The sequence below is a fragment of the Hemiscyllium ocellatum genome, chromosome 19 (assembly GCF_020745735.1).
Source record: "Hemiscyllium ocellatum isolate sHemOce1 chromosome 19, sHemOce1.pat.X.cur, whole genome shotgun sequence".
NCBI classification, from domain to species: domain Eukaryota; kingdom Metazoa; phylum Chordata; class Chondrichthyes; order Orectolobiformes; family Hemiscylliidae; genus Hemiscyllium; species Hemiscyllium ocellatum.
This window is the reverse complement of record NC_083419.1, coordinates 32,380,791-32,405,091: the sequence shown is the minus strand read 5'-3', so window position 1 is coordinate 32,405,091 and position 24,301 is coordinate 32,380,791. Positions and strand designations below refer to the sequence as shown.

Below are 24,301 nucleotides of genomic sequence, written 5' to 3'. Positions count from 1 at the left end.
AAGGCTTTGGCAATTAAAAGAAAATGCGTGATATTCATGTGATTCATGTCTCAAATGCTGACCTCTTTACTGGTCAAAAGTAACTGCCAAATGAAGCCGTCAAGTCTGCCCTTCTAAGTGCATTTTGTTTTTAAATGCCCATTATGATTTTTTAATAAGATGTCTTGCCATTTCACTCTGTTGGCATAAGCCTGAGCATTTCTATTGCTGGATTAGTGCTGCAGGATTTGTATCCCTGCGATTTCTCACTTTAATTGACAGCTACAAGTGGTTTTAGACTCTTTGAAGTGAGACGATGAATTCCACTGTTTGTTGTTGTATGTAGTAAAGGATTATAAATTGACTTTTATGACTTTTTTAACTTTGTAAAGTCGACAGCAGACACTTAATAATATACTTCATAGAAGTTTATTTTGCATCCGCTCTGCATGGGACCTGAGGTCTGACTGTGGCAGAAGGGAAACAGGTTGTGGATGAGTGCACGAGTTATGTGTTGACATTATATTGTCGTAGAGACTCTCAATGAGAAAAGAGGTATGGTTTGGCATAGAGTGTATAAAGAGATATCAGTTGGCATTGAGATATTGGGGGTGGGGAGTGAAGGAGGTAAGGGATGGCAGAAAATTTGAGTTTTAAAATATCAAACTTATACACAATGCCTGTGCACTGTAGTAAGCCTTCCACCTCACGGAGCCACACCACCCTGGTATGAAAATCTGATATTCTGAGGTATTATGTTCCTCAGGTCTGTGTTGTGGGATTGGGAAATGTCCCAACTCTGTTGAAAACGAAAATCCAAACCAATTTTGCAACCTTCTGGAAAAGGCAAAAGTGGATGTCTCATTTCAGGAATGGGCTCGCACCTACTCTTTGTAAGCGTAGTTTCTAATGCTAGAATTGAGGGCTGGTCTTATTCGATTGTCTGGGCAGATGCTTAGAAAACAGTGTTAGCTTCCTTCTGTGGGTAACTAAGGTGCATGACGTTTTTTAAAAATTTGGCAATGAAATATTTAGTATTGAGCTTAAACAGTCAAGATTCTTGAACATTCCTCATGAAGTGTAATAAAAATAAAACTCTTGTGTGGAGCTAGAAGTCACTGTTGCTGAAATGACCCAGACTAATTTTTGAGCCAAAGAAACTGCCTTAAACACTTTTTGGCTGAAAATGGCAAAAAGAAATTCTTTTGCAGAAATGGAAAAACCATTATCTCTATAGTGCACCACAATGTGTTATAGATACAGTCCAAAATGTTTTTCTCACAATGAATTGTTGTGAAGTATAACCACTGATAGTTGAATGAGATTACCATTTTTAATAAATGGCAATGAGATAGCAAAATTGATCATCTGTTTTGATGGTGGAAGTGGAAAGAAATTTGGTGTGGAATTGCAAATGGCATTTTTTCCTTCTGTATGGTACCATTTCCAGATTCAAAAAGTAAACAAAAAGCAAAATTAGACTGGACAATTCAAGGAGTTTCACTTTAAAAGGTGCCAGAAGACAAAATGGACATTTGCAGACTAAATTAAGTTGTGATATTTATCCAAAAGAGATTTTTAACTTGTCAAACAAAATATTCGATAGGAAAATACAATGGGGGAGAAATGTATTCATGTCATACTGTTTTTGTATTTGATTCATCAGGGGAACGTAGTTCAAGAACTGCTATTATGTGGCATTTTTTGATGTTAGTAATGAAATATGCTACCCAAGTGAAATTATACCATTATATATTATTTTCCTTACAAGGCAAAGAGTTTTCATTTTGCAAGATAATATAAGGCCTCTGATACAGAACCGACTGCTAATTTTCAATCTCTCTCAAACTTGACTTCAAATTGAACGAAAGATCTGTGTCAACTTTTCAGGCCCAGAGACTCTTCTTCAGACTGGACCCAAATATTTGTTGTTTCTCTCTCCACAAATGGTGTCAGACCTGCTGACCTTATCCATCAATTTCTGTTTTTATTTTAGATTTCTAGCATCCACAGTTCTGAGAGTTTTTTTTAAAAACCAATTTGCTGTCTTTCTTTCTTAGTGCGATAATGGGACTTTATTTGATGAGTTATTGAGCTAAAAAAAAAAGTTCTGGGATAAGACAATAAATTTATAGCTAGCTATTTCTTTTTAAACTGATCAGCAGGTTAACCAAGCTGATGAACATATCTTAAAAATTATTAATTTGACAAGTTAGAACTCACATACTTGGTAATTGATTTTATTACATTGAAGAAAGAAACACACAACTCAATGAAATTGCTGATGAATGTTATTTTCCAAGTGTTGCTTAAATCACTTAGTTTCCAAACATTTGTTATATAAAACTTGAAGGAGCTATCAATGTTATTTTCACTAGATTACACCTTGGTGGGAGGGAGACAGAAGTGGCTCCATGTCCTTGAAATTTATTTTATTTTTTCTGATTGATAATCTTCTTGGGGGGTTATCTTTCAGATATCATGCAAGAAACATTGGGCTGGATTTTACCAAAAAGCAGCTAATTATCAAGTGCTGAGAGTTTTTTTGACTGTTTCTTCCCTTGAGCTTTAAGTGAGTTTTTGCTGCAATTCTCTGCTAAATGTACTATGAGATTCAAAGGAATAAGAAGGATAACTCTGATCTGTCAGAAGGTTGTGAGTCTTTGGAACTCCTTGCCAAAGAGAGCTAAGGGGACAGAGTCCTTGTGTTTATTTAAGGCTGAGTTAGATAAATGATCTGTCTGTCTATCAGTAGGGGAATCGAGTGTTATGGGCAAAGGACAACAAAGTGGATAAGAGGAGTGTCAGATCCTATGGCTGAGCAGGTGCAAGGGGCCGAATGGCCTACTCCTGTTCCTAATGCTTATGGTCTTGTGTATGCACCAGGCCTCTCTATGCCATGCTTGCACTGCTGTGGGCACACTAGTGGCGTAAGCACTGCTGTGACCTTCTGGGATTCGTGCAGTTGGTGCCATGTTGAAAGGTCAGCTGTGCACCAATTCAGTCACTGGCAGTCACAAGCAGTACAAATAGTGTGAGGGAAATGAGAAGACAGGCTTCTGAGGGCTTGGAGGTGGCATGGGTGATACTTCATCGTGAAACGGAAATACATTTATAGATGCATTACTTTTTGCAACATTACCTGTCTGAGCGACTGTCATTGTATCTGAAGTTACAAGAATCATACCACCCTTCCTTAGTGCCATTCCTTGTTGGAATTATATTTAAGGGAATGCTATTCTTTCCCTAGCAGCAATGTAGCCTAATGTCTTCTCATCGGTTAATGTGGGATTATCGCATGTTGGAAAGCCTTCAAACAATTGAAAATGTTAACTTGTATTGGACAACAGGAAAAGCAAAGATAAACAATCAAAAAATGCTGCATCTGGGAACAAATAAGGACTACTTTCCTTTCAAGCAATCATAAATTTAGTTGATGAACAATCATGGTGTTAGTTCAGGCCTGTCTGGCTTATTGGACCCAAAGTTGCACCCACCATAATATCATCTTACGAAAGATTATGTTCTACCCCCTCAAAGTCCTCATCTTCCTCCTTGGAGTTGTGCTGCTAGTCTCCCAGCTCTTCAATATCCATCTCATCCCTCTCTGCCTATCCCAGTTGGACAGGCACACACCATCCAAGGATTATAGAATGTGCTCTATCTGCACCAAACTTGCAGATTGATCCAAGCACTGGAAACTCAAATTTACCAGGCCTAACATCTGCTCAAGAACGGCCCTGGTGGAAGAATTGGGCTGCCTTGTATGATGATGTCTGCTGAATTTTGATATGGTTCTCTCAACACAACAAGTGTACAGACTATAGTTCCTGCACTTGGAGGAATTTCACATTGACCTCACTAACTTCCCTGCCACAGCAACGGCTCTTGATAACTCCTCTTGGCTTTCGGTGAGCAGACCTTCAAGACTATCCATGGTTGCACCACCACCTCCTGGGCCAACTTGGGAAGGACAGCCTGACTGACCTCTGTGCCGCTTCCCAAGTGACCAAGCACTAATCCCATATGGATTACACTGGACCTGCAGGACTGACATGGACACTCCCTGTTTTAAAAAGTTGAACCTGATTTAGAGACTTAAAGTAACTAGAATCCAGCAACTAATGAGGTAAAATGTAACACTTAATTATTGATTCTGTAGTTAACTGGAGACAAAGGGTGCTAAGTTATGTTGGCGGTTTAAAAAAGAGCCAAGATTTTAATTTGGAATTCAAGTTTTTTAAAAATTGATTCATGTATAATCATATACACACATCAGAATTCCTAAGACATTCTGTATTTGATTTGAATCCCATGAAGCATTTTTGAGCTATTAAAGCTTCCAAGAGCATTGCCAGATACGTAAACTGCTCTCAACATGCCCATTTTTAGCAGGGCCTGAAATACCATTTGTGTCATGATTGTGTAATATTGTCAGCTAAGTCTAGAAAGTATGATGCAGGGAAAACCAATACAACCAAAAACTGAATTTTGTGTTAATCTGTTCAAAATTTTGAGAAAATATTTACAGATGAATTGAATGACAGAAAACTTGAATCAGCAGTTTTTACAGGAGTTTGTTGTGTAACTCTATGTACTGTCATAGAGAGCCTGCACAGGTGTCGCACACTGCTTCAACAATGGGCTCACTTTTACAATTTGGAGGTGCCAGTGTTGGACTGGGGTGGACAAATTCAAAAATCACATGACACCAAGTTGTAGAACAACAGGTTTATTTGGAAGCACTTGCTTTCAGAACGCCACTCCTTCGTCACAGCCACCTGATGAAGGAACAGCGCACCAAAAGCCAGTGCTTCCACATAAACCTGTTGGACTATAACCTGATGGTGTGTGATTTTTAAATTTAATCACTTTTATACTGTGCAAGCCAGCAGTCCGGAAGACTCCACGACACAGAAAGTGTCCAGGTGTCCCACTTAACTTTCTGACACATTCAGTTGTTGCTGATAGGGAAGTGGTTAGGGTGTAACCAACAGAGGAAGGAACTCCAAGCTCAAGACGTCTATTTTGTCCGGAGCTCGAACAGATGCCCTTTTGGCTGGTCTGAAGGCCTTAACCCACAGTGTGAGAATCATGGATTTAAACTGGAGGCGTGGACACTCTCTCTCTTAGAGAGATGGATAAAGTAAGTGTCACTGTCTGAAGTTTATTTTAAAATTTCCCAGTCTTAAACATGAAAATCACAGACTTGAGACTGTCAATGAGTTATTCTTTTTAAAGAAAAAACTTTGCTTGGATATTTTGTTGATGGGCCATTGGTGTGGTTTAGGAAAGGAAAAACATTACCAAATCTTCATGCATTTTCAGTCAGTGATATCTCACAAATATTATTATATCATTATGAAAGCTTAAATGAATTTCAAGCAGTACAATTATCTCAGAGTTATCAATTCACTATTTGATTTGTACTTTAACGAGGCACTTAAAGGATTTTTTTTTGAATAAACACTTTTTTCAAAGTTTAGCCACTCATGAAGACTTACAAGTTTTGAATGTGTATCGTGAATGAGTTTGTTTAACAGTCATATCTGTGTGTGAGACCTTTTTTGTTGTCAGAAATGTATTTTCTCACTTCTGCATGTCTGCTAAGGTTGATGCTGGATAGGTGGCTATGGGTGTGGTATTAGAATATGAAGTTGGGGGAGCTTTGGTTGGATATATGGGGAGGAGAGGGTGTGTGAGTGGGAGGAGGGTCTAGCAATTGATGGAACAATTGGGTCCAGGTCCGACAGAAGTGAGGCTGGCCTTCAAAGCAGTCCACTTCAACACTCGCTCTTGGTCACCTAGGATCTGCTTCTAGGACAAAAGTGTGGTATATTGGAGCCCTTCAAGTCACAAACAGGTTTGCCAAGTCAAGAAATTTTCCAACTTGCGTTATCCCCGCCTCAGTATGTTGTTATTTTACTCCTGAGGGTCTTACACACTTGATGCAACTGCAACACACCAACTTCTGTGAACAATCAACCAAATTTAGTAAACACAGTACAGTACAGGCTTTCTGGAGGAACCTTTAACACACACCTAGCAGAGCTTATGGTTTTTAGATTAGATTACTTACAGTGTGGAAACAGGCCCTTCGGCCCAACAAGTCCACACCGACCCGCCGAAGCGCAACCCACCCATACCCCTACATTTACCCCTTACCTAACACTACGGGCAATTTAGCATGGCCAATTCACCTGACCCGCACATCTTTGAACTGTGGGAGGAAACCGGAGCACCCGGAGGAAACCCACGCAGACACGGGGAGAACGTGCAAACTCCACACAGTCAGTCGCCTGAGTCGGGAAATGAACCCGGGTCTCACGCGCTGTGAGGCAGCAGTGCTAACCACTGTGCCACCGTGTCGTGGCAAAAGCTCTCTCCGAACAAAGGAAATAGTTGAAGTTTATTAAAGCTTGTACAAGTTAGGTGATCCCCTTTGACCCCCCCTTGCAGCCATGCAAGGTTGAGTCAAAGTGAGGCACTGAACAAAAGGAAACACATCCCCTTTATGCAGGTCAAAGGCAATGCTCAGGCCACTCACCCACAGTCACCTGCCTCTCGAGACAGCCCCCAGTTACTCACAGTCGTGTGTTACCTCAGGTACAATGGCAGGATGAGATCCTCTTCCGCGATAATGCTAATGCCATAATCCTGGGGAATCATTATGCAGATGATTTCCTGACTCCGTGCTTTCCTAAGACAATACAGGTGCAACATACCTCTGGCCAAAAAGCATTTCTGAATGGAAGAGGTTGAATTGATAGTTTAAATTGACAATACTGTCTAAATGAAGTGTAAATTACAATGGATAGTCATCTGTATTCTTTAATGGCTTTTGTCCCCACACCAAAACAGTGCAGTTTAACCCTTTAACATTACATTAATGTCAGAGAGAGAGTCCATTTAATTTTTTAACATTACAAGTAGCCAAAATCTGATCTAAAATCACTGCAGCTGAAAATGTGTTGCTGGTTAAAGCACAGCAAGTTAGGCAGCATCCAAGGAACAAGAAATTCGACGTTTCGGGCCAGAGCCCTTCATCAAAATCACTGCAGCCAATTTGTGCACAGCAAAGTCCTCCAATAAGCAATTAACTAAATAATCGAATCATCTGATAATGTGCTATTCTGATATTCGACTGAACACTCGGAACTTCACTACTTCTCTTCAAATTGTACCATTGGATCTTTACATCCATCTGAAAGGACAGAAGAGTCTTTGTATTCTGGAGAAGTTACCAAATAAATGTGGCACCAGAATACAATTAGCACTGAAATGCTGGCATAGATCACTCTGGTGTGGGACTTGATGAGACATCCTGATTCAAGTCCTATTGCTACAGAACTGACACATTAATATCTAAATTATGTGACTTGCCAGAACAAGTAGTTAGGAACTAAACCAAGCCTAGGATGTATGGAATGGAGATTTGAAGACGCATAAACTCAATGAAGATCATAAGCTCTCAAAATAGTTATAGCAATTTTCTTCACCTGGATACAGGTGATATTACCATTACATTCATTGGGAGATGTGTCATAGATACATGTTACTAATATTCCTAAATAGAATTTAAAGCATATGAGAATTAAAGCTGGAAAAATAAACTGGCACAACATTGAAGTGTATCTCCTGCATCACACAGCCAGGATGCTCTAACCTCATTATTGTATCCTATTGTATCACTATTTACAAACACTTACTTTAGGGTCAGGGAATGCTCATTCAAATTAGATGATGAATTTAAACAAAAATGGATGAACAGCTTATTTAATTTATATTAATTATTTGAATCGCTAGAATAAACCTATGTAAAACAATTAGATTGCCAAACTTTTCCCTTGTTCTGAATCCACTGTACATTTTCGCTCTCTTTCACTCCTCTTCTCCCAGTATGTTTGATCAGGGTAGGTAGCTTTAAAAGACCATCATGTCAAAGTTTGTGTTCTGTATTAAAGAGTAGACTAGATTGATGAGTTGTGGATCCCATAGAACTTTCTATGGTGGTTGTCATTCACACAATGAAGGATTTTTCCTCCTCCATTGTCGTTTTCTTCCAGTGTGTGTTTTATCTGGATAGGATTCACAGATGTCTTTAAATAGGCTATCAAAAAGGCCCCATTGCTCAGAGAATGGAGAACTTCTAAAATTACTACTGTAACTACTTATGAACTTCCACTTTTTTCAGAAACCTTTTATCAGCTGTGGAAATTCATAGCAAGACTGATATATGAGGAGAGAGTGAGTCAGTTAGCATTGTACTCACTGGAGTTTAAAAGACTGGGGAGAGACAGGGGTGGAACCTCATAGAAACCTATAAGACACAGACAGGAGGGATGTTTCTGATGGCAGGGTCATAGCTTAAAGATAATTAGTAAACCTTTTAGGACTGAGATTAGGAGAAATTTCTTCACCCAAAAAGTAGTGTGCTTGTTGAATTCATCCACTTTACCAAACACCTTCCACCCTGACCTCAAATTCACCTGGACCATCTCAGACTCCTCCTTCCCCTTCCTAGACCTTTCCATTTCCATCTCGGGCGACCGAATCAACACGGACATTTACTATAAACCGACTGACTCCCACAGCTACCTAGACTACACCTCCTCCCACCCTACCCCCTGTAAAAACGCCATCCCATATTCCCAATTCCTTCGTCTCCGCTGCATCTGCTCCCAGGAGGACCAGTTCCAATACCGTGCAGCCCAGATGGCCTCCTTCAAGGACTGCAGTTTCCCCCCAGATGTGATCGACGATGCCCTCCACCGCATCTCCTCCACTTCCCGCTCCTCTGCCCTTGAGCCCCGCCCCTCCAACCGCCACCAGGACAGAACCCCACTGGTTCTCACCTACCACCCCACCAAACTCCGTATACAGCATACCATCTGCCGTCATTTCCACCACCTCCAAACGGACCTCATCACCAGGGATATATTTCCCTCCCCTCCCCTATCAGCGTTCCGAAAAGACCACTCCCTCCATGACTCCCTTGTCAGGTCCACACCCCCCACCAACCCAACCTCCACTCCCGGCACCTTCCCCTGCAACCGCAAGAAATGCAAAACTTGCGCCCAACCTCCTCCCTTACTTCTTTCCAAGGCCCCAAGGGATCCTTCCATACCTGCCACAAATTCACCTGCACCTCCACACACATCATCTATTACATCCGCTGCACCCGATGTGGCCTCCTCTATATTGGGGAGACAGGCCGCCTACTTGCAGAACGCTTCAGAGAACACCTCTGGGACACCCGGACCAACCAACCCAACCACCCCGTGGCTCAACACTTTAACTCCCCCTCCCACTCCACCAAGGACATGCAGGTCCTTGGACTCCTCCGTCGCCAGACCCTAACAACACGACGGTTGGAGGAAGAGCGCCTCATCTTCCGCCTGGGAACCCTCCAACCACAAGGGATGAACTCAGATTTCTCCAGTTTCCTCATTTCCCCTCCCCCACCTTGTCTCAGTCCCAACCCTCGAACTCAGCACCGCCCTCCTAACCTGCAATCTTCTTCCTGACCTCTCTGCCCCCACCCCACTCCGGCCTATCACCCTCACCTTGACCTCCTTCCACCTATCACATCTCCAATGCCCTTCCCCCAAGTCCCTCCTCCCTACCTTTTATCTTAGCCTGCTGGACACACTTTCCTCATTCCTGAAGAAGGGCTTATGCCTGAAACGTCGAATCTCCTGTTCCTTGGATGCTGACTGACCTGCTGCGCTTTTCCAGCAACACATTTTCAGCTCTGATCCCCAGCATCTGCAGACCTCACTTTCTCCTTGTTGAATTCACGGCCACAGAAAGTGGTTTGAGGCTAAAACATTGTGTTTTCAAGAAGAAGGTAGATGAGGCTCTTGTGGCTAAATAGATCAAGGGATGTAGCTGGATGGTAGGATGTGGGTATTCAGCTGGATGATCAGCCAAGATTATGTTGAATGGTGTGGCATCCTCGAGGGGCTGAATGGCCTACTCCTGCACCTATCTTCTATGTTTCTGTGTTTACAGATGCAAAGCCAGGAAACTTAATATGGTTTTAGCCACCTCAGTTATGTCAGGTAGGGTAGTCTTTGCTGAGAGGGTCTCAGCACAATAAAGTTTAGGGCAGCCTCCAATACAGAACCAGTGTCTTGGACACCGTCGTCTAGATGCTCAGGATGCTGTCCACCTAATCAGGCATCCCACCACTCATCTTGACTCTGCTCGGCCTCGAGGTGAGAATCCCTCCAGAAAAAAAAAGTCCCTGCACTTGAACTTAGTCAAGTATCAATGATTCAGCCCATAATGTTTTAGTGTTTCTTCTCTGCTCAAAAAGAAAGCTGTGTAAAAAAAAATGTATTTTCAGAACAAAATAAGCCTTTTCTTTTTTTATTACGGAATGATGTGAAGTGGAAATATTCACCTAGTGCCAAACTAACACCGTCCTCAATCATTGCAAACTATCATCCTGAATATAAGAACATTGAACAAACTTCAAGTAATTACTAGTAGTTACAACGGATCGTCAGCAGAGGGGGCACTTCGCTTTCGTTCAGAAAAGGCAGTCCCAGTGAGTGGAAGTAGAAAACTGAACAACCCAGAATACTCTTCTGCCCACGCCCTTTATTATTTTAGCTGTATTTTTTTTAACAGCTGAAAATAAATCCAGTACTTTGGCATGTATACAGCATCATCTACATCTAAACAACACAAATGGCAAATCTGACCAGATGTTAGAAGCTAACTACTTAGAAAGAAAAGCATTTAGATGGAGAATTCTTCAGTTAGTTTTGAAAGCATTGCTTTTAAAAGTTGCTAGTTTTATGTGATTTTCTCCAGTCTTTGGAAACCGATTATTTCTTTAAACAGGAACTGGTTACCTTGGGATTTGGGTGGACTACATTGTTTCCATTATTTTCTTTGCAATTTAGCCCTTCACTATGGGAAATCAAATTTGGTATTAGCATGCTAGCGAGAACCTTCCAAAATTAGCAAACTGACCTGTTCTCATAACAGCCTTTTTAATTTTCTTTAAGTAGTTTTAATGGGGTGTGGAATAAAGGCTTTCCATTTGTTAATGGTTTGGCTGAAGTATTTTCCTATTTTTCCCTAATTTTGTCCATGTTCCAAATTGTCACCACCTTGATTGGGGTATGTCCCATAACCTCTCTTTTACAGTCCCCTTGACCTCCTATTTGTTTTCTGCTGTCCCACAAGAGGGTCAACATGAAATGTCTCCATTGAGAGTCTCAATTGTGAGTGAGACAATTGTTCCCCAAGGGTGCAAATCAATTGAACCTGATGCCTACCGGCATTTCTGGAAAGAATCACTGGATATGGATGTTAACTTCTGTCTGACCTTTAGCAGTAATCAATTTTAATGAGACCTCAACAGATTGTTAGCGTTCTGTAAAAGTATTATTGAATCGTTTCATTGAAACGTTTCAGTATTGGACGTGTAACAATAGTTAAGCCTATCACTTGGCTGATTTGGTGTGATTTAAATTGAATATCATAATGTGATATTTTCATGCTAAAATAGATGACACCTTCCTTATAAAGCTGAGCAAAATTGGAATACTTATTGACTGGCTCACTGAGGTCAGGATGTCTGTGCACACTTTCTGGATGGCACTAAATGAGCATTTTATGAAAGCTTCTGATCCAGTTTGAAATTTTGTAAATTGTTTGCATAGCCATATTTAGATTGATATACATGTTATCAGTAACTAGGTAAGGATTGTTTTCATTGGTATATAATAACATAAATATTAAGACTTCAGCTGTTAAGTTGTAGCTAGAATCCATATAATGCTTTGTCATTGTCATCCCCAGAACTGACCAACAGTGTAGCCAAGTTTGAATCCAAATTTCAAGCACCCAAGCCATTTATGTGAGATCACTATCTTGCTTTTTCAGATGTGCTCTACTGCCTGAGAGTTATTTTTATGAGGGTTGAGTGCTGACATCAGAAACAAAAACAGAAGTTGCTGAAAAGCCCAGCAGGTCTGGCAGCATCTGTGAAGAGAAATCAGAGTTAGCATTTGGTGTCCGGTGACCCTTCCTCAGAACTGTATTACTCTGACTGATTCTGCATGAGTTATTGTTTTTAAGATGCCCAAAAGCACATCACAAGAAAGGAAGTAACTTGCCTCCATATGGATCATTTCATATCCTCATGACATTGGAAAGTACTCTATCCCCAATAAATTTTCGAGGAATGGTCACTGTTAGTAAATGCAGCAGCCATTCTGTACACAGTAAGGTGTATCAAATCAAAATGAGATAATTGAGCAGTTAACCTTAAACATGGGAAACCCCCTTCTTTGAATAATAGCAAAGAATTTTTTACACTTTCTGAAGAAACAGATAAGGCAAATAATTCCCAAACTTAGTTTCTATCCAAAAGCTGGTGGATCTATCAGTGCAGTATTTCAATCCCATTCTGAACTGTGAACCTAGAAAATCAGGCTCAGGTGTCCGTTGCTGACCTTTTTCCCTCAGCAGGAGGTAAGATGGCAGAAGGACAACATTGAAGTAAACGCCTCTCTATGACTACAATCAACATTCTTACTACTTGTAGCTTTTTTTATGTTTGAAGACCAGTTGGTAATTTTGTTGTGAACGAAACCATAAAGATTAGGAAAATCTTGAGTTCAGTCCTTATCTCGTTCACATGTCTTCACTAGAAGCTAAACTTGACTGAGGGGATAAAGAACTAACCAGGATTCCTGCTTCTCAATCTCTCTTCAGTTAACTGTATGCAGTTGTCCCAATATACACATGTCTGGGTAGGAGAGATTTTAACTTGTCTGTAATTTTTTTTTCCTCTCCCTGTGACATCTTCCTCTTCCTCTTCCCTGTGATTGAATAGCCTTACAACACTTGCTATCTGGGTTTTGATGTGCGGTATTACAATGACAGCAAAATACTCATTTCCCCTCCGCCCACCCCCCCCAACACCTTACCCCAATTCCAAGCTTCCAGTTCAGCACTGTCCTCATGACTTGTCCTACCTGCCAATCTCCCTTCTCACCTATCTGCTCCACCTTATCCTCTGACCTATTACCTCCATCCGCACCCCCATTCATCTATTGTACTCTTTGCTACCTTCTCCCCAGCCCCACCCCAACTTATCTCTCCAGCTGATAGCTCCCTGCCTCCATTTTTGATGAAGGGCTTTTGCCTGAAACGTCGATTTTCCTGCTCCTCAGATGCTGCCTGACCTGCTGTGCTTTTCCAGCACCACTCTAATCTAAACTCTGGTTTCCAGCATCTGCAGTCCTCGCTTTTGCCTAGCAAAATGCTGAGGCATGTATCGATATAGTGTCAGGTACCCGATGCATTCAAGCCTCTATCTGGTTTTGATACCATACGGTCTTTTTTATTCTTTCTGAAGGTCAAGGTGTAGAATCTGTTTGGCTGTGGATAGGAATTAGCAAGTGAAATAATTCAGTGTGAATAAAGCTGGATTGAACGATTAAATTGCTACAAGTAGCCTTGAGGATAAGTTCATAAAACAGTGTTTAAACTAAGATCATTCCTGAAGAAGGGCTTATGCCCGAAGCGTTGATTCTCCTGCTCCTTGGATGCTGCCTAACCTGCTGCGCTTTTCCAGCAACACATTTTCAGCTCTGATCTCCAGCATCTGCAGTCCTCACTATCTCCTCCTTAAACTAAGATCAGGCTTGTGGGGCCATTTGACTAATTTCCTCTATTTGTATATCTGTGTCACAAGTTTATTTTATCGGGTTGTCGCACGTTTTCAGTTATTCTCTATTGTCTGCTGAGATCACTGAGAGTTTTGTTTTTGTTCTAGGCATGCTTTCGTTGTAAATTGAGCATGAAGGAGGGAGACCCAGCTGTATACGCAGAGCGGGCTGGTTATGACAAGCTGTGGCATCCTGCTTGTTTTGTCTGCTGCATCTGCAGTGAACTGCTTGTGGATATGATCTACTTTTGGAAGAAAGGAAAACTATACTGTGGACGTCACTACTGTGACACAGAGAAACCACGTTGTGCTGGCTGTGATGAGGTAGGGAAAAACAATTGTCAAAATATAGAAAAAGTATGATTTCACCATTTTTTTAACATAATCTATTGTATGTATTTAAGTTAGCTCGCTCAGCTGAAAGGTTTGTTCTCAGACGTTTTGTCACCATACTAGGTAACATCATCAGTGAGAGTCTCTGGTGAAGCTACCTTGCATACTTATCATCCTGAGCTACAAATCTTCTCAACAATTGCTAATATATATTATATCACAGTAAACTAGTTACTCATGAAGAATCTAGCCTGGGACTGTAATGGAGGAGGTTTTAGCTCGTATGCCATTATATAAATGTACAAAGAATAACTTTTGAATGCCTAATGGTCTAACTTAACAGCAATCCAATAGCTCTTGGGATTTAAAACTGTAAAATACCCTTTATGAACATCTTGATTTTAAAAAGGGTGGCATGATGCCTCAGTGGTTAGCACTGCTGCCTCAGCACCAGGGAACTGGGTTCAATTCCCCCCTTGGGTGACTGAGTGGAGTTTGCACCTTCATTTTGTGTCTGCAGGGGGTGTCTGCTGGTACTCTGGTTTCCTCCCATCTATTGCATCTGCTGCACCCGATGTGGCCTCCTCAATATTGGGGAGACAGGCCGCCTACTTGCGGAACGTTTCAGAGAACACCTCTGCGACACCCGGACCAACCAACCCAACCACCCCGTGGCTCAACACTTTAACTCCCCCTCCCACTCCACCAAGGACATGCAGGTCCTTGGACTCCTCCATCGCCAGACCCTAACAACACGACGGTTGGAGGAAGAGCGCCTCATCTTCCGCCTGGGAACCCTCCAACCACAAGGGATGAACTCAGATTTCTCCAGTTTCCTCATTTCCCCTCCCCCCACCTTGTCTCAGTCGAATCCCTCGAACTCAGCACCGCCTTCCTAACCTGCAATCTTCTTCCTGACCTCTCCACCCCCACCCCACTCCGGCCTATCACCCTCACCTTGACCTCCTTCCACCTATCACATCTCCATCGCCCCTCCCCCAAGTCCCTCCTCCCTACCTTTTATCTTAGCCTGCTGGACACACTTTCCTCATTCCTAATGAAGGGCTTATGCCCGAAACTTCGAATTTCCTGTTCCTTGGATGCTGCCTGACCTGCTGCGCTTTTCCAGCAACACATTTTCAGCTCTTTCCTCCCACAGCCCAAAGATGTGCAGGTTAGGTGGTTTGGTCAAGCTAAATTGCCAAAAGTTTCCAGGGACGTGCAGGTTAGGTGGGTTAGCTATGGGAAATGCAAGGTTTCAGGGATAGGATACTGGGATGTGTCTAGGTGGGATGCTTTTTGGAGGATCAGTGTGGACTCGATGGACCGAATGGTCTGCTTCCACACTGGAGGGATTCGATGATTCTATGAAAAATAAGAAAAAGACCTATCAGATTGCAATTTAGTTGAAAATAATGGAATAAATGCATGAAAATATATCAAGAAAGCAGTCAGAAACATTAGTGCACTTTGTCTGCAGATCTTGTAATTTGCATTTTATAACGCAATTAAAAAATACATAGAACTTTGCTCACTATTCAATTGAGTTGTAACTCTTAGATGGTGTAATAACAATTGACTCTACAAGAGCACTTCTGCATAGCTTGTGGTATAGAGTAGAACTGAGCATCTGCTGCTGTCGATTTCCTTTGAAAATTAGAGTATAGAAAATCAAAAAGGTGCCTTCCTTAGTTAAATCAACCAAAATCAAAAAACTTACAATATATTTCGTTCATCCCTATATATGGCCACAGCCCAGTTATATGCATTGAAAACACTGACAGTTTTCAGAACAGAACTCATAGTTCATGTAAAGTTACTTGCACTTTGCTCTGAATTCCCATGCAAATATACTAGCAGAGAATAGTGTCTTTTTAAGTATTATTTTGCATACTGGGTGGTAATGTGTATTTTTGTGGACAGCCAGCTGGTAGTCACTAAAGCCAGATACTCATCCAGTCAGCTAAAAGTTTAAACTTTCTAATTAATTCCCTCATTCTCGCAATGAGTGCAAATTACATAATTCTGTATCATATTTGAAAGTCCTTTTTCCCACCATTTTATGTCCTTCACTAAACTGAGGTCTTCAAGTTAGATTTTGTAATATAGGAGCATTTTTTATTTAAAAGAAAAGTAATTGTAAGCTTAGTTGTAATTTTATTTTCTAATTAGGTATATATGCTTAAATAAAAATCTTTAGACTAAAACCCATTGTAATTTCCAGAGTTGTCATAGCCTGCTGGCAAACTTGTCAGATTCCAGGCTGGAATTCCCAAGCATGTTTTAGTCTTCTGCAGTACTATTTATTCACTTGGGTGTCAGGATTCCTGCACAGTTTTTTTAAAATCTATTAATAGAAAATTACTCTCTGTGAAAATCCACAGGAAAACCATTTATAAGCAGTTTTGTTCAGATGTTGTTTCCTTTGAAGTATAAAACAGCAAAAATGTGTTAAACTAAGATCATGTTAGCTTTCTTCTTCGTAGATAATCCTGAAGGGGGAAATTTATTGGGCACCCATTTATTAGCCAATCTCCCACAATTCCAGTGAGAGTCAAACAGACAGATAAAGAGGAATGGAGTGGACTGGTATATTTTAAATTGTGTTTTATGTTATTATAACCATCCATTCTATTTTTTCCTCGAGCTGAAAGCAATTATTATTCATAGATATCGTAGTAAGTTGTATAGCTGGGAAAAGGTTCTGAATAAAGGCTCAGATTTAAACAGAAGTATTGCAATATAGCATTTCATACAAAAAGCACTAGGAAATTCTATAAAGAAGCAAAGACCAAATGCTCTTTATCTTTTCATACATTACTGTTTCTAAAATCTGTAAACTAAACAGAGGACAGTAAAGTTCCTCATTGTATTGAAGATTTATTTACAGTGATTTCCTAATCTGCATAGGAAAGGAGAACATTCATTTTCTTATCACAACCCCTGCCTGTACAATGTTACTTTCTTTCTAAATTCTACCAGGTGGATAGATATTCTTTACCTGCTTCTAAAGTCGCTCCCTTTCTGTAAAGGAACTGATGAAATGTTAAGAAGAGCACCAAAAGATAGCATCACAAACCAGGAAGATGCTTGATTAGCTCAGATTTTCAAGTAAAACCCAGGATTCTCTAACTTGCAGTGCTTCCCTCAGACTGTAGGCGTCACTGTGGTACATGTTCTGTTCCTGTGTAAGTTGACGTGGTGGTCTTGAAGAGATTTTCATAACTCTCTGATTTCCAACTTGCCATGTGCAATCCACTAAAAACATGCCCCACTTATTATTGTGACACGACACTGCAAAGAGACATTCATGTGTGTAACTTTCTGAAAAGGTTTTACGGAAAAAAATTATGACACTGGAAATGTGTGCTGAACTCCACACAATGAAATAACGTAAGGATGCCTCCTTCAGTCCAGTCAGCTTGTGCATTTATGGAACATTTTTTGATTCTGTTAGGCCTTTTTCTCATTTCAAATCACCTCAAAAATATATTCTGTGCTTTTTAACTTTGTGCTTTTTAAAGACCTCATGATTGGTTCTAAAATACATAAAGATTATAAATTCCTCGTGAAACTGTTGTGCTTCATATTGCTTTCACTTTCATTGCACAATGTGTTGGGATTATTGAAGCTTTCAGAAGTGACTAAATTCTGATACTTCCATTTCTGTAATTGTAATCCATCAATAAGATTTAATGACTCTGTACTGTGAGCACAAAATTGAACTGTACGTTGTGCATTCACTGCCTTGTTCCTTGATGTTTTTCTCACTCCCTAGTTAATATTCAGCAATGAATACACCCAAGCTGAAGGCCAGAATTGGCACTTGAAGCATTTCTGCTGTTTCGAGTGTGACTGTGTCCTTGCCGGAGAAATCTATGTTATGGTGAATGACAAACCTGTCTGCAAACCTTGCTATGTGAAGCTTCATGCTGCGGTAATGTATTTTGCCAAAATACTTGAGTCTGTAATTGGGAGATTATAGAGCTGCAAATGGTCATATCAAGATTGATTCCACCCTTGGGCTTTACTTATTCTTAGAGACGTTTGGGATTTTCAATAGGAGTTTTATGAGAAGTACAGCTGCTACAACTATTTGTGTACAGATTTGTTTGGCCCAGCGGGTCTTCTAATTATAGTTATTTCTTTTGAAACCAGCCACTATATTGATGAGAAACAGCAAACAGTAATGCCGATATTTAAAATATTGTGTTTTGGTGAGAACCTACAGGCTAGATTTTACAGGTGTAAACGGCTCGCACCTCATGCACTACACAGATAACTGGGTGACCTTAACCTGAGAGTTGGAATTCAGTAAAAGAAATTGCTATCTTTTGAGAGCTGCCCTTGCAGACCCAATAGTGAGCTCTGCGAGGGATGCAACCTGTCCTACAAAGGAATGTCCCAGAGGGGCTAGGTACCCAAAAAGGATGGTAAGGAGGATGGTTGAACCAAGAAGGATGTTGCAGGCCAGGTGAGAGGCACACAGAGGAGTGTATAATCTTAATGGGGCTGCCCCAAAGCATGCAGGGCAACTCCCCTAAAGGATTCATTCCCACTTCCTGTCAACCTTTACACCAAATGGGTGGGGAAAATAGTCTTTGTACTTTAATCATTCTGCATTTGAGAAAAGCTGCCCTCCTGGAAGGGCTTGTTTGTAATTTAAAATCTAATGACTTTTGGAAAAAACAAGCAAGTGTCAATTTATGGCATTTCTTCAACACTGTTTCTTTTGAGTTGAAGAGGTCAGAGTAAAACATTTTGAACGCAAGCAAATTGGCAGCAGGGAGCAAGCATGCAGTCAGGAACTAATTATCCAAATTTTGCACAGCGCAACCAGATAGGTTATGATAGATGTCAGTGTAAATTCTGTGCAACTGAATTTCTTTCTGTGTCAATGTCTGATTTTAGGTGTGCCAATGTTGTCACAACGTCATTGATCCTGAGGCCCAGCGTGTTACATATGGGAAATATAATTGGCACGCTACACCTGACTGCTTCCTGTGCTCTTGCTGTGGCAAGTGTCTGATTGGCCAGAAGTTCATGCCTGTGGAAGGAATGCTGTTCTGCTCAGTGGACTGCAAGAAGAAGCTGATGTCTTGAACATGATTAACTGCAACAAATTTAAATGCTGATCACAACATTCATTTTTCCAGTTTATACCATTTGAATTCTATTACTTACGTGTTGTGGAATGAGGAATCCCTCTTTTATTACAAATGTTGAGCACTTGCTAATAATTGAAAGTTGCATTGACGAGACAAAAATGTGGTATAATCAAAACTAAGAAATCTAATAACTGCATGTATTACAATGGACTCATCTCGTTTAGTAAAACTTCAGTTTATATTTAATGAAAAGCATGATTCAAGTATCAAAGTTAGAAATCTCATGTAACATTCTAAAATGGCATTCCCTTTTGGTACTTTGGAAATAGTTATCTTATCCAGGCAAAAGCAGAGCTTTGGTGTACTTTTGTCAGCTTGAAAAATAAAATTCAGCTTGATCTGTTTTTCACTGAGTGTTCTATAATCCAGACTTGTTTTTAAGCTACAACAACATCCAAAATAAAAACCCGAGATTTGAAAAATTCAATCACTCCTTAAAAACCTGTGTGCTGCATCACCTATTTGCAAAGATCATTTTGAGCTGATGCTGAGAGCTCAATGGCTGTTTCCTGATTTGTTGGTTGGAGGGAGTGAGGAAAAATCAAGTTTCATTGAATGCTAAAAGGCACCATGTACTTCATAGAGGCAGCACTAATGGAGATGTCACATTTGGTTTCTTCACATCTTGCCCTGCTTTCTATCTTCTCCTCCCTGCCACCCCACCCTTTGTCACCCAATCTCACTTCATTCAGTCAGCATAGCAAACTACAACTGCTTTCACCAATCACTTCTTTCTTTGTATCTCTGTTGAATAAACATTAAACAGTTCATGTACTGAAGGGGTAGACCTCTGAGGATGTACTTGTTCTGCCATGAACAACCTATCAGTTTAGAAATCAGAGACCTCCTTGTGAGCCTGCTCCAGGGTCTGGCGAAGGTATAGCCACAATAGGTCCAGGCAATGAGTCATGGAGGGAGCCACAGGTCCCAGCCATCTGCCCTTCTTCCGTGGTTACACACACACACTCTGGGGTGGAAAGGGAGCATGGGGCGTCCACCTCCACAATGGAGGCTTTTGGGGAACTGCTGGGCTCAGCTGGAGCTGGGCTACATCATTTCTGCTTCAATTTAAGGATGGGGTTCAACTAGAGGAAAGCTTAAAAAGACTTAAAAGAAACCAGATGGTAGGGCAGTGAGGAGACAAGCAATAATGTGTGACATGCAGAGTTAAGAAATGCACACAGAAGAGTGCAGCAGCAAAGAACCAGAGTAAATAATAATTTAGATCTGCACCATTTTCCTGTAGGAGTGCTGAGGTATGTGACCAGAAATTTGGGCCTTGGTTTTATACATGGGAGACCTGCTGTCCTTTGAAGATGGTGTAGCTCTTCCCCTGTTAGCTGCTTCAGTATATCGCCTTTCACTGTCACAGAGACAGTTGGCCCAAGTTGCCCCAACCCTTGCAGCAGGGACCTTTGGAGGCTGTCGACCATCAAGGTCTGAAGGGACCCCAGACAATGGTCAGCATCCTGCTACTATCTAAGCTATAGCCCTGGGAGAATATTTCATTAAAACTGCTTAGATCAATACCAAAAACTAAGTACAAGTGGAATGTTTCATTCTTCTTGGTAGACCATTAGATATAGGAGCAGAATTCGGCAAATCAAGTCTGCTCTACCATTCAATCATGGCTGTCAAATAGATGGAACTGAGTTGCTGATTTGTTTTTCAGGTTTTGGTGTTGGTGTCAATGATTATAGTGAAGTGAGGCTGCTAAGATTCATGTGAAGGAATACATTTGGATGATGGTAGTAATGTGGTTGAGGTCACTGGTGATCTTCTTCATGGCCCTTCTCCATCTCTACTCCCTGCTGTCCATGTGAGGGTCAGTGCAAGTCCCTCATCATGGTAATGTCATGCAACACAAAATCTCAAGTTGCCAGAAATGTTGGGGCTGTAGATCTCAAAGTTGTGGAAGTGGGTGAGTGATTTGACTGTTCGATGATGTTTGTACCCTAACTCTCCATCTGTGCCTGTGTCCTGACAGGAGTCTTGAGCCGTATTTAAAGTGAATTGTTCTAGTTGCCCAATAATGAGATTCGCACAACAACCTGCTTGGGAAAGCTGGGACATGGACCAAGAGTGCAACCAGAAAAAAGGGCACAGGCCAACATGACGCAATGCAGAATTTGATACCTTGCACTCCAAGCGAACATACAATGCTAGAAAAGTCAATTGCTTTCTTATGTTGCTTTACTTAATTCCTGGGTATCAGTTGTAGGTTTTCCTCCTGTCCACAAGAATTGCCATGATCTCCCAATGCAACAATGAACTTCAAATCAGGAGAGGTTACATATTTGCCCTGTTGCAGCCTGAAAAGACCATGTTGCATAAAAAACTTCAAGCCATGGTGACAGTTTAATAGAGACCAGACTGCTGTCTATCACTTGGTTTGAAGCATGAACTGTACTGCAACAGATGCCTTATCTCAGTGGCAGCTTCCTCGGGAAAATGACACATGTAAGACCCAGATGTTAATGAGTATTTTTAACATTTCTGGCATTTGCCCTAGCTGTCTATGGAGGAATCTGATCCAATATAACAACAGCATGGAATACGCAAATAACACCAGCATGATGGACCCTCAGTGGAGCACCATTCTATACTAGTGTAGCAACTGCAGCCCAATCTTGAAGCTGAAATATCTGTATAAATTTTCAGCCTGTTTTGCTAAAGGAGGACAGTGTGATTGACAGGATTATTTCATTCCAGCTGCCTAGCCTATACTGCTTATACATATCTAATATGAGAAAAATCTGGAGGAGTTCATTTTAACATAGCTAAATTTAGTGAATAACTTTCCCTTGTCTCTTTGAGGATGTATTGCTATATCTTTGGGTGCTTGCTCTTGCTCTGCTCCTCTACCTAAGAGTCTGATCATCTCCCATTTCACCCAGGTACTTGGAAATGCATAGAGAAAATGAATTTGTCAGGTACTCATTCTTGTAAATAGTGATGTGGTGCAGCCATGTATCTGTGCGGTTAAGCAATAATTGAGTAAACAATATTCCAGACAGAGAATTATAAACATTTCAGACAGGTTAGAGTTCAGAACACATCAGCAGTGAAGAGAAGAACCAAGCATAGTTCTGCTCAGACATAAGTACAATATTCATTAAGACAGCAATGAATGCATTTATTTTACAAACTAGTTTCCTCATTAACGCATGTCAGTTTCTAAAGCAATACACCAAATAAGTCAAACCTCGTTTGAGAAGGCCAATTCACACAGGTTGTTTTCTTAGTTGCCGAACAGGAATCTTATTCACTTTATTCTTTAATCTTGAACTTCTTAACAATATTCAGTTTCATTAATGAGTTTCCGTCTCTGAGGAATGAGTTAGACTTCAGAGAAAAGATTTCGATTTAATACAAGAAACCGTGTAATTTAAATACAGCTAAAGCAAACAAATGAATGAAATAAAGCAATTCACATCTCCCTTTTTATCGCTATATTTTTTACATTTCTCATGATTTTTTATTGTTGGCCCAAGTTTTATCATATGCTTCCCTTTCAAGTTGCATTTCAGTTTTAATTGGTCTATTAATCTGCAGAGTTCTGTCATTTATAACCTTATAAGAATGTATCTACTTTGTAGTCAACTCATCTCATTTAATGATTCTTTACTTTTGATCTGTAATTTTCAGTAACTTTTGCAGCACCATTTAATTCTTGTAAAATCCCTCCTTATCTCACAAATGTTGCCTTCTCCCAGTATCTCATAAACTCACTATTTACTATTGATAGCAGAAAATATAAAAAGAGAATCTTATTGCACTTTACTTGTGCTAGGTGTCTAGGGTTATTATGGACAGTGTGTGTGCTGTAATCTAAGCTTGTGCTAATAATGCATAGCTGCAAATGTGTTGCTGGTCAAAGCACAGCAGGCCAGGCAGCATCTCAGGAATAGAGAATTCGACGTTTCGAGCATAAGCTCTTCATCAGGAAGATTCCTGATGAAGAGCTTATGCTCGAAACGTCGAATTCTCTATTCCTGAGATGCTGCCTGGCCTGCTGTGCTTTGACCAGCAACACATTTGCAGCTGTGATCTCCAGCATCTGCAGACCTCATTTTTTACACTAATAATGCATAGGTCAATAGTCTGGACACATCACTGTTTCAGAGATTCTAACTATCTGAAAATGTCTTCATAAAAATCAGCACGTCTTACATTTGCATTATATCTCTCTAATGTGACAATTAATGATTTATTTTGAGGGTGAAAGGTATGCAAGTTAAAAGCAAGGGATGGAATGTCAGATGAAATTTGGACATGAAATGTTTTTTTTATCATATTGTAGTAATTTCTGTGGGCTGCTATTGCAATAATTCATCTTTGTGTTTGCTGAGTATCAGATTAGTAGCAGACGATAAATTTCTTAAGAAGGGTGCAAAGTCTACCGACCTCTATCCCATTGAATGTGGTATCTGTCATGGCAATGTGAAAAGGCTGAGCCCCAGGCAATTTCATTACAGAATGAAGTCATCCCTTTGCCATCCAATCTGCTAAACAAACATCAATAATCAGAGGTTCGAGAGGCAACATTCATTACCTCCAGAAATATGAATGGACATCAGAATAAATTATTCACCAGTATCCATTCCTTCTGATTCATGAAACAATCAAATATTTTGTGGACTTCTCACTGAACTGATTTTAACATGCAGAAAGCCCAAGGACAGTGTAAGTTGCTATCTTCCTGTGTAGGCAGTGCAAGCTCAGGAGAGACCACATGCATACTGCTTAAAGCCAGCAAGGTCCTGAAAACAGAAAATGTGTTTTAGTTGGAGCAGGGGCTTAAAATCATTTTTAAAGTGAGCTTCACACAGAAAAGGCACAAGAGACAAGAGTAGCTTTATTTGTCATTTCTACCATATACAACAGAGACAGTAAAAATGAGACAGTGTTCCTCCAGGACCAAGGTGCTACAAAGACAGCATAAACCACATGATTGTACACGGGGTGGCATAAAATGCATAAGAAGTGCAAAACACACAAAACAGCACAGTAATTCCTGATGCGTCAGGACAATAGGCACAGTGGTGTCCAAATTATAGTGTAATAAAAAATTAATAATTAATAAAACAGCAATTTGAAGTGGTGCAAAGAGTTTCAGATGGAA

General features: G+C 40.6%; 1 protein-coding gene across 1 annotated transcript in view; it reads left to right on the top strand.

Annotated features, from left to right (window-relative positions):
- Positions 1 to 19,520, top strand: part of tes (testis derived transcript (3 LIM domains)) — a 57,629-nt gene extending 38,109 nt beyond the window's left edge. Inside the window, exons 5-7 of the mRNA XM_060839355.1 lie at positions 13,784 to 13,999; positions 17,787 to 17,945; positions 18,920 to 19,520. Coding sequence (XP_060695338.1) covers positions 13,784 to 13,999; positions 17,787 to 17,945; positions 18,920 to 19,111 — 567 coding nt within the window. The 3' untranslated portion in view covers positions 19,112 to 19,520. The remainder of the gene's footprint in view (positions 1 to 13,783; positions 14,000 to 17,786; positions 17,946 to 18,919) is intronic.
- Positions 19,521 to 24,301: the final 4,781 nt, after the last annotated feature.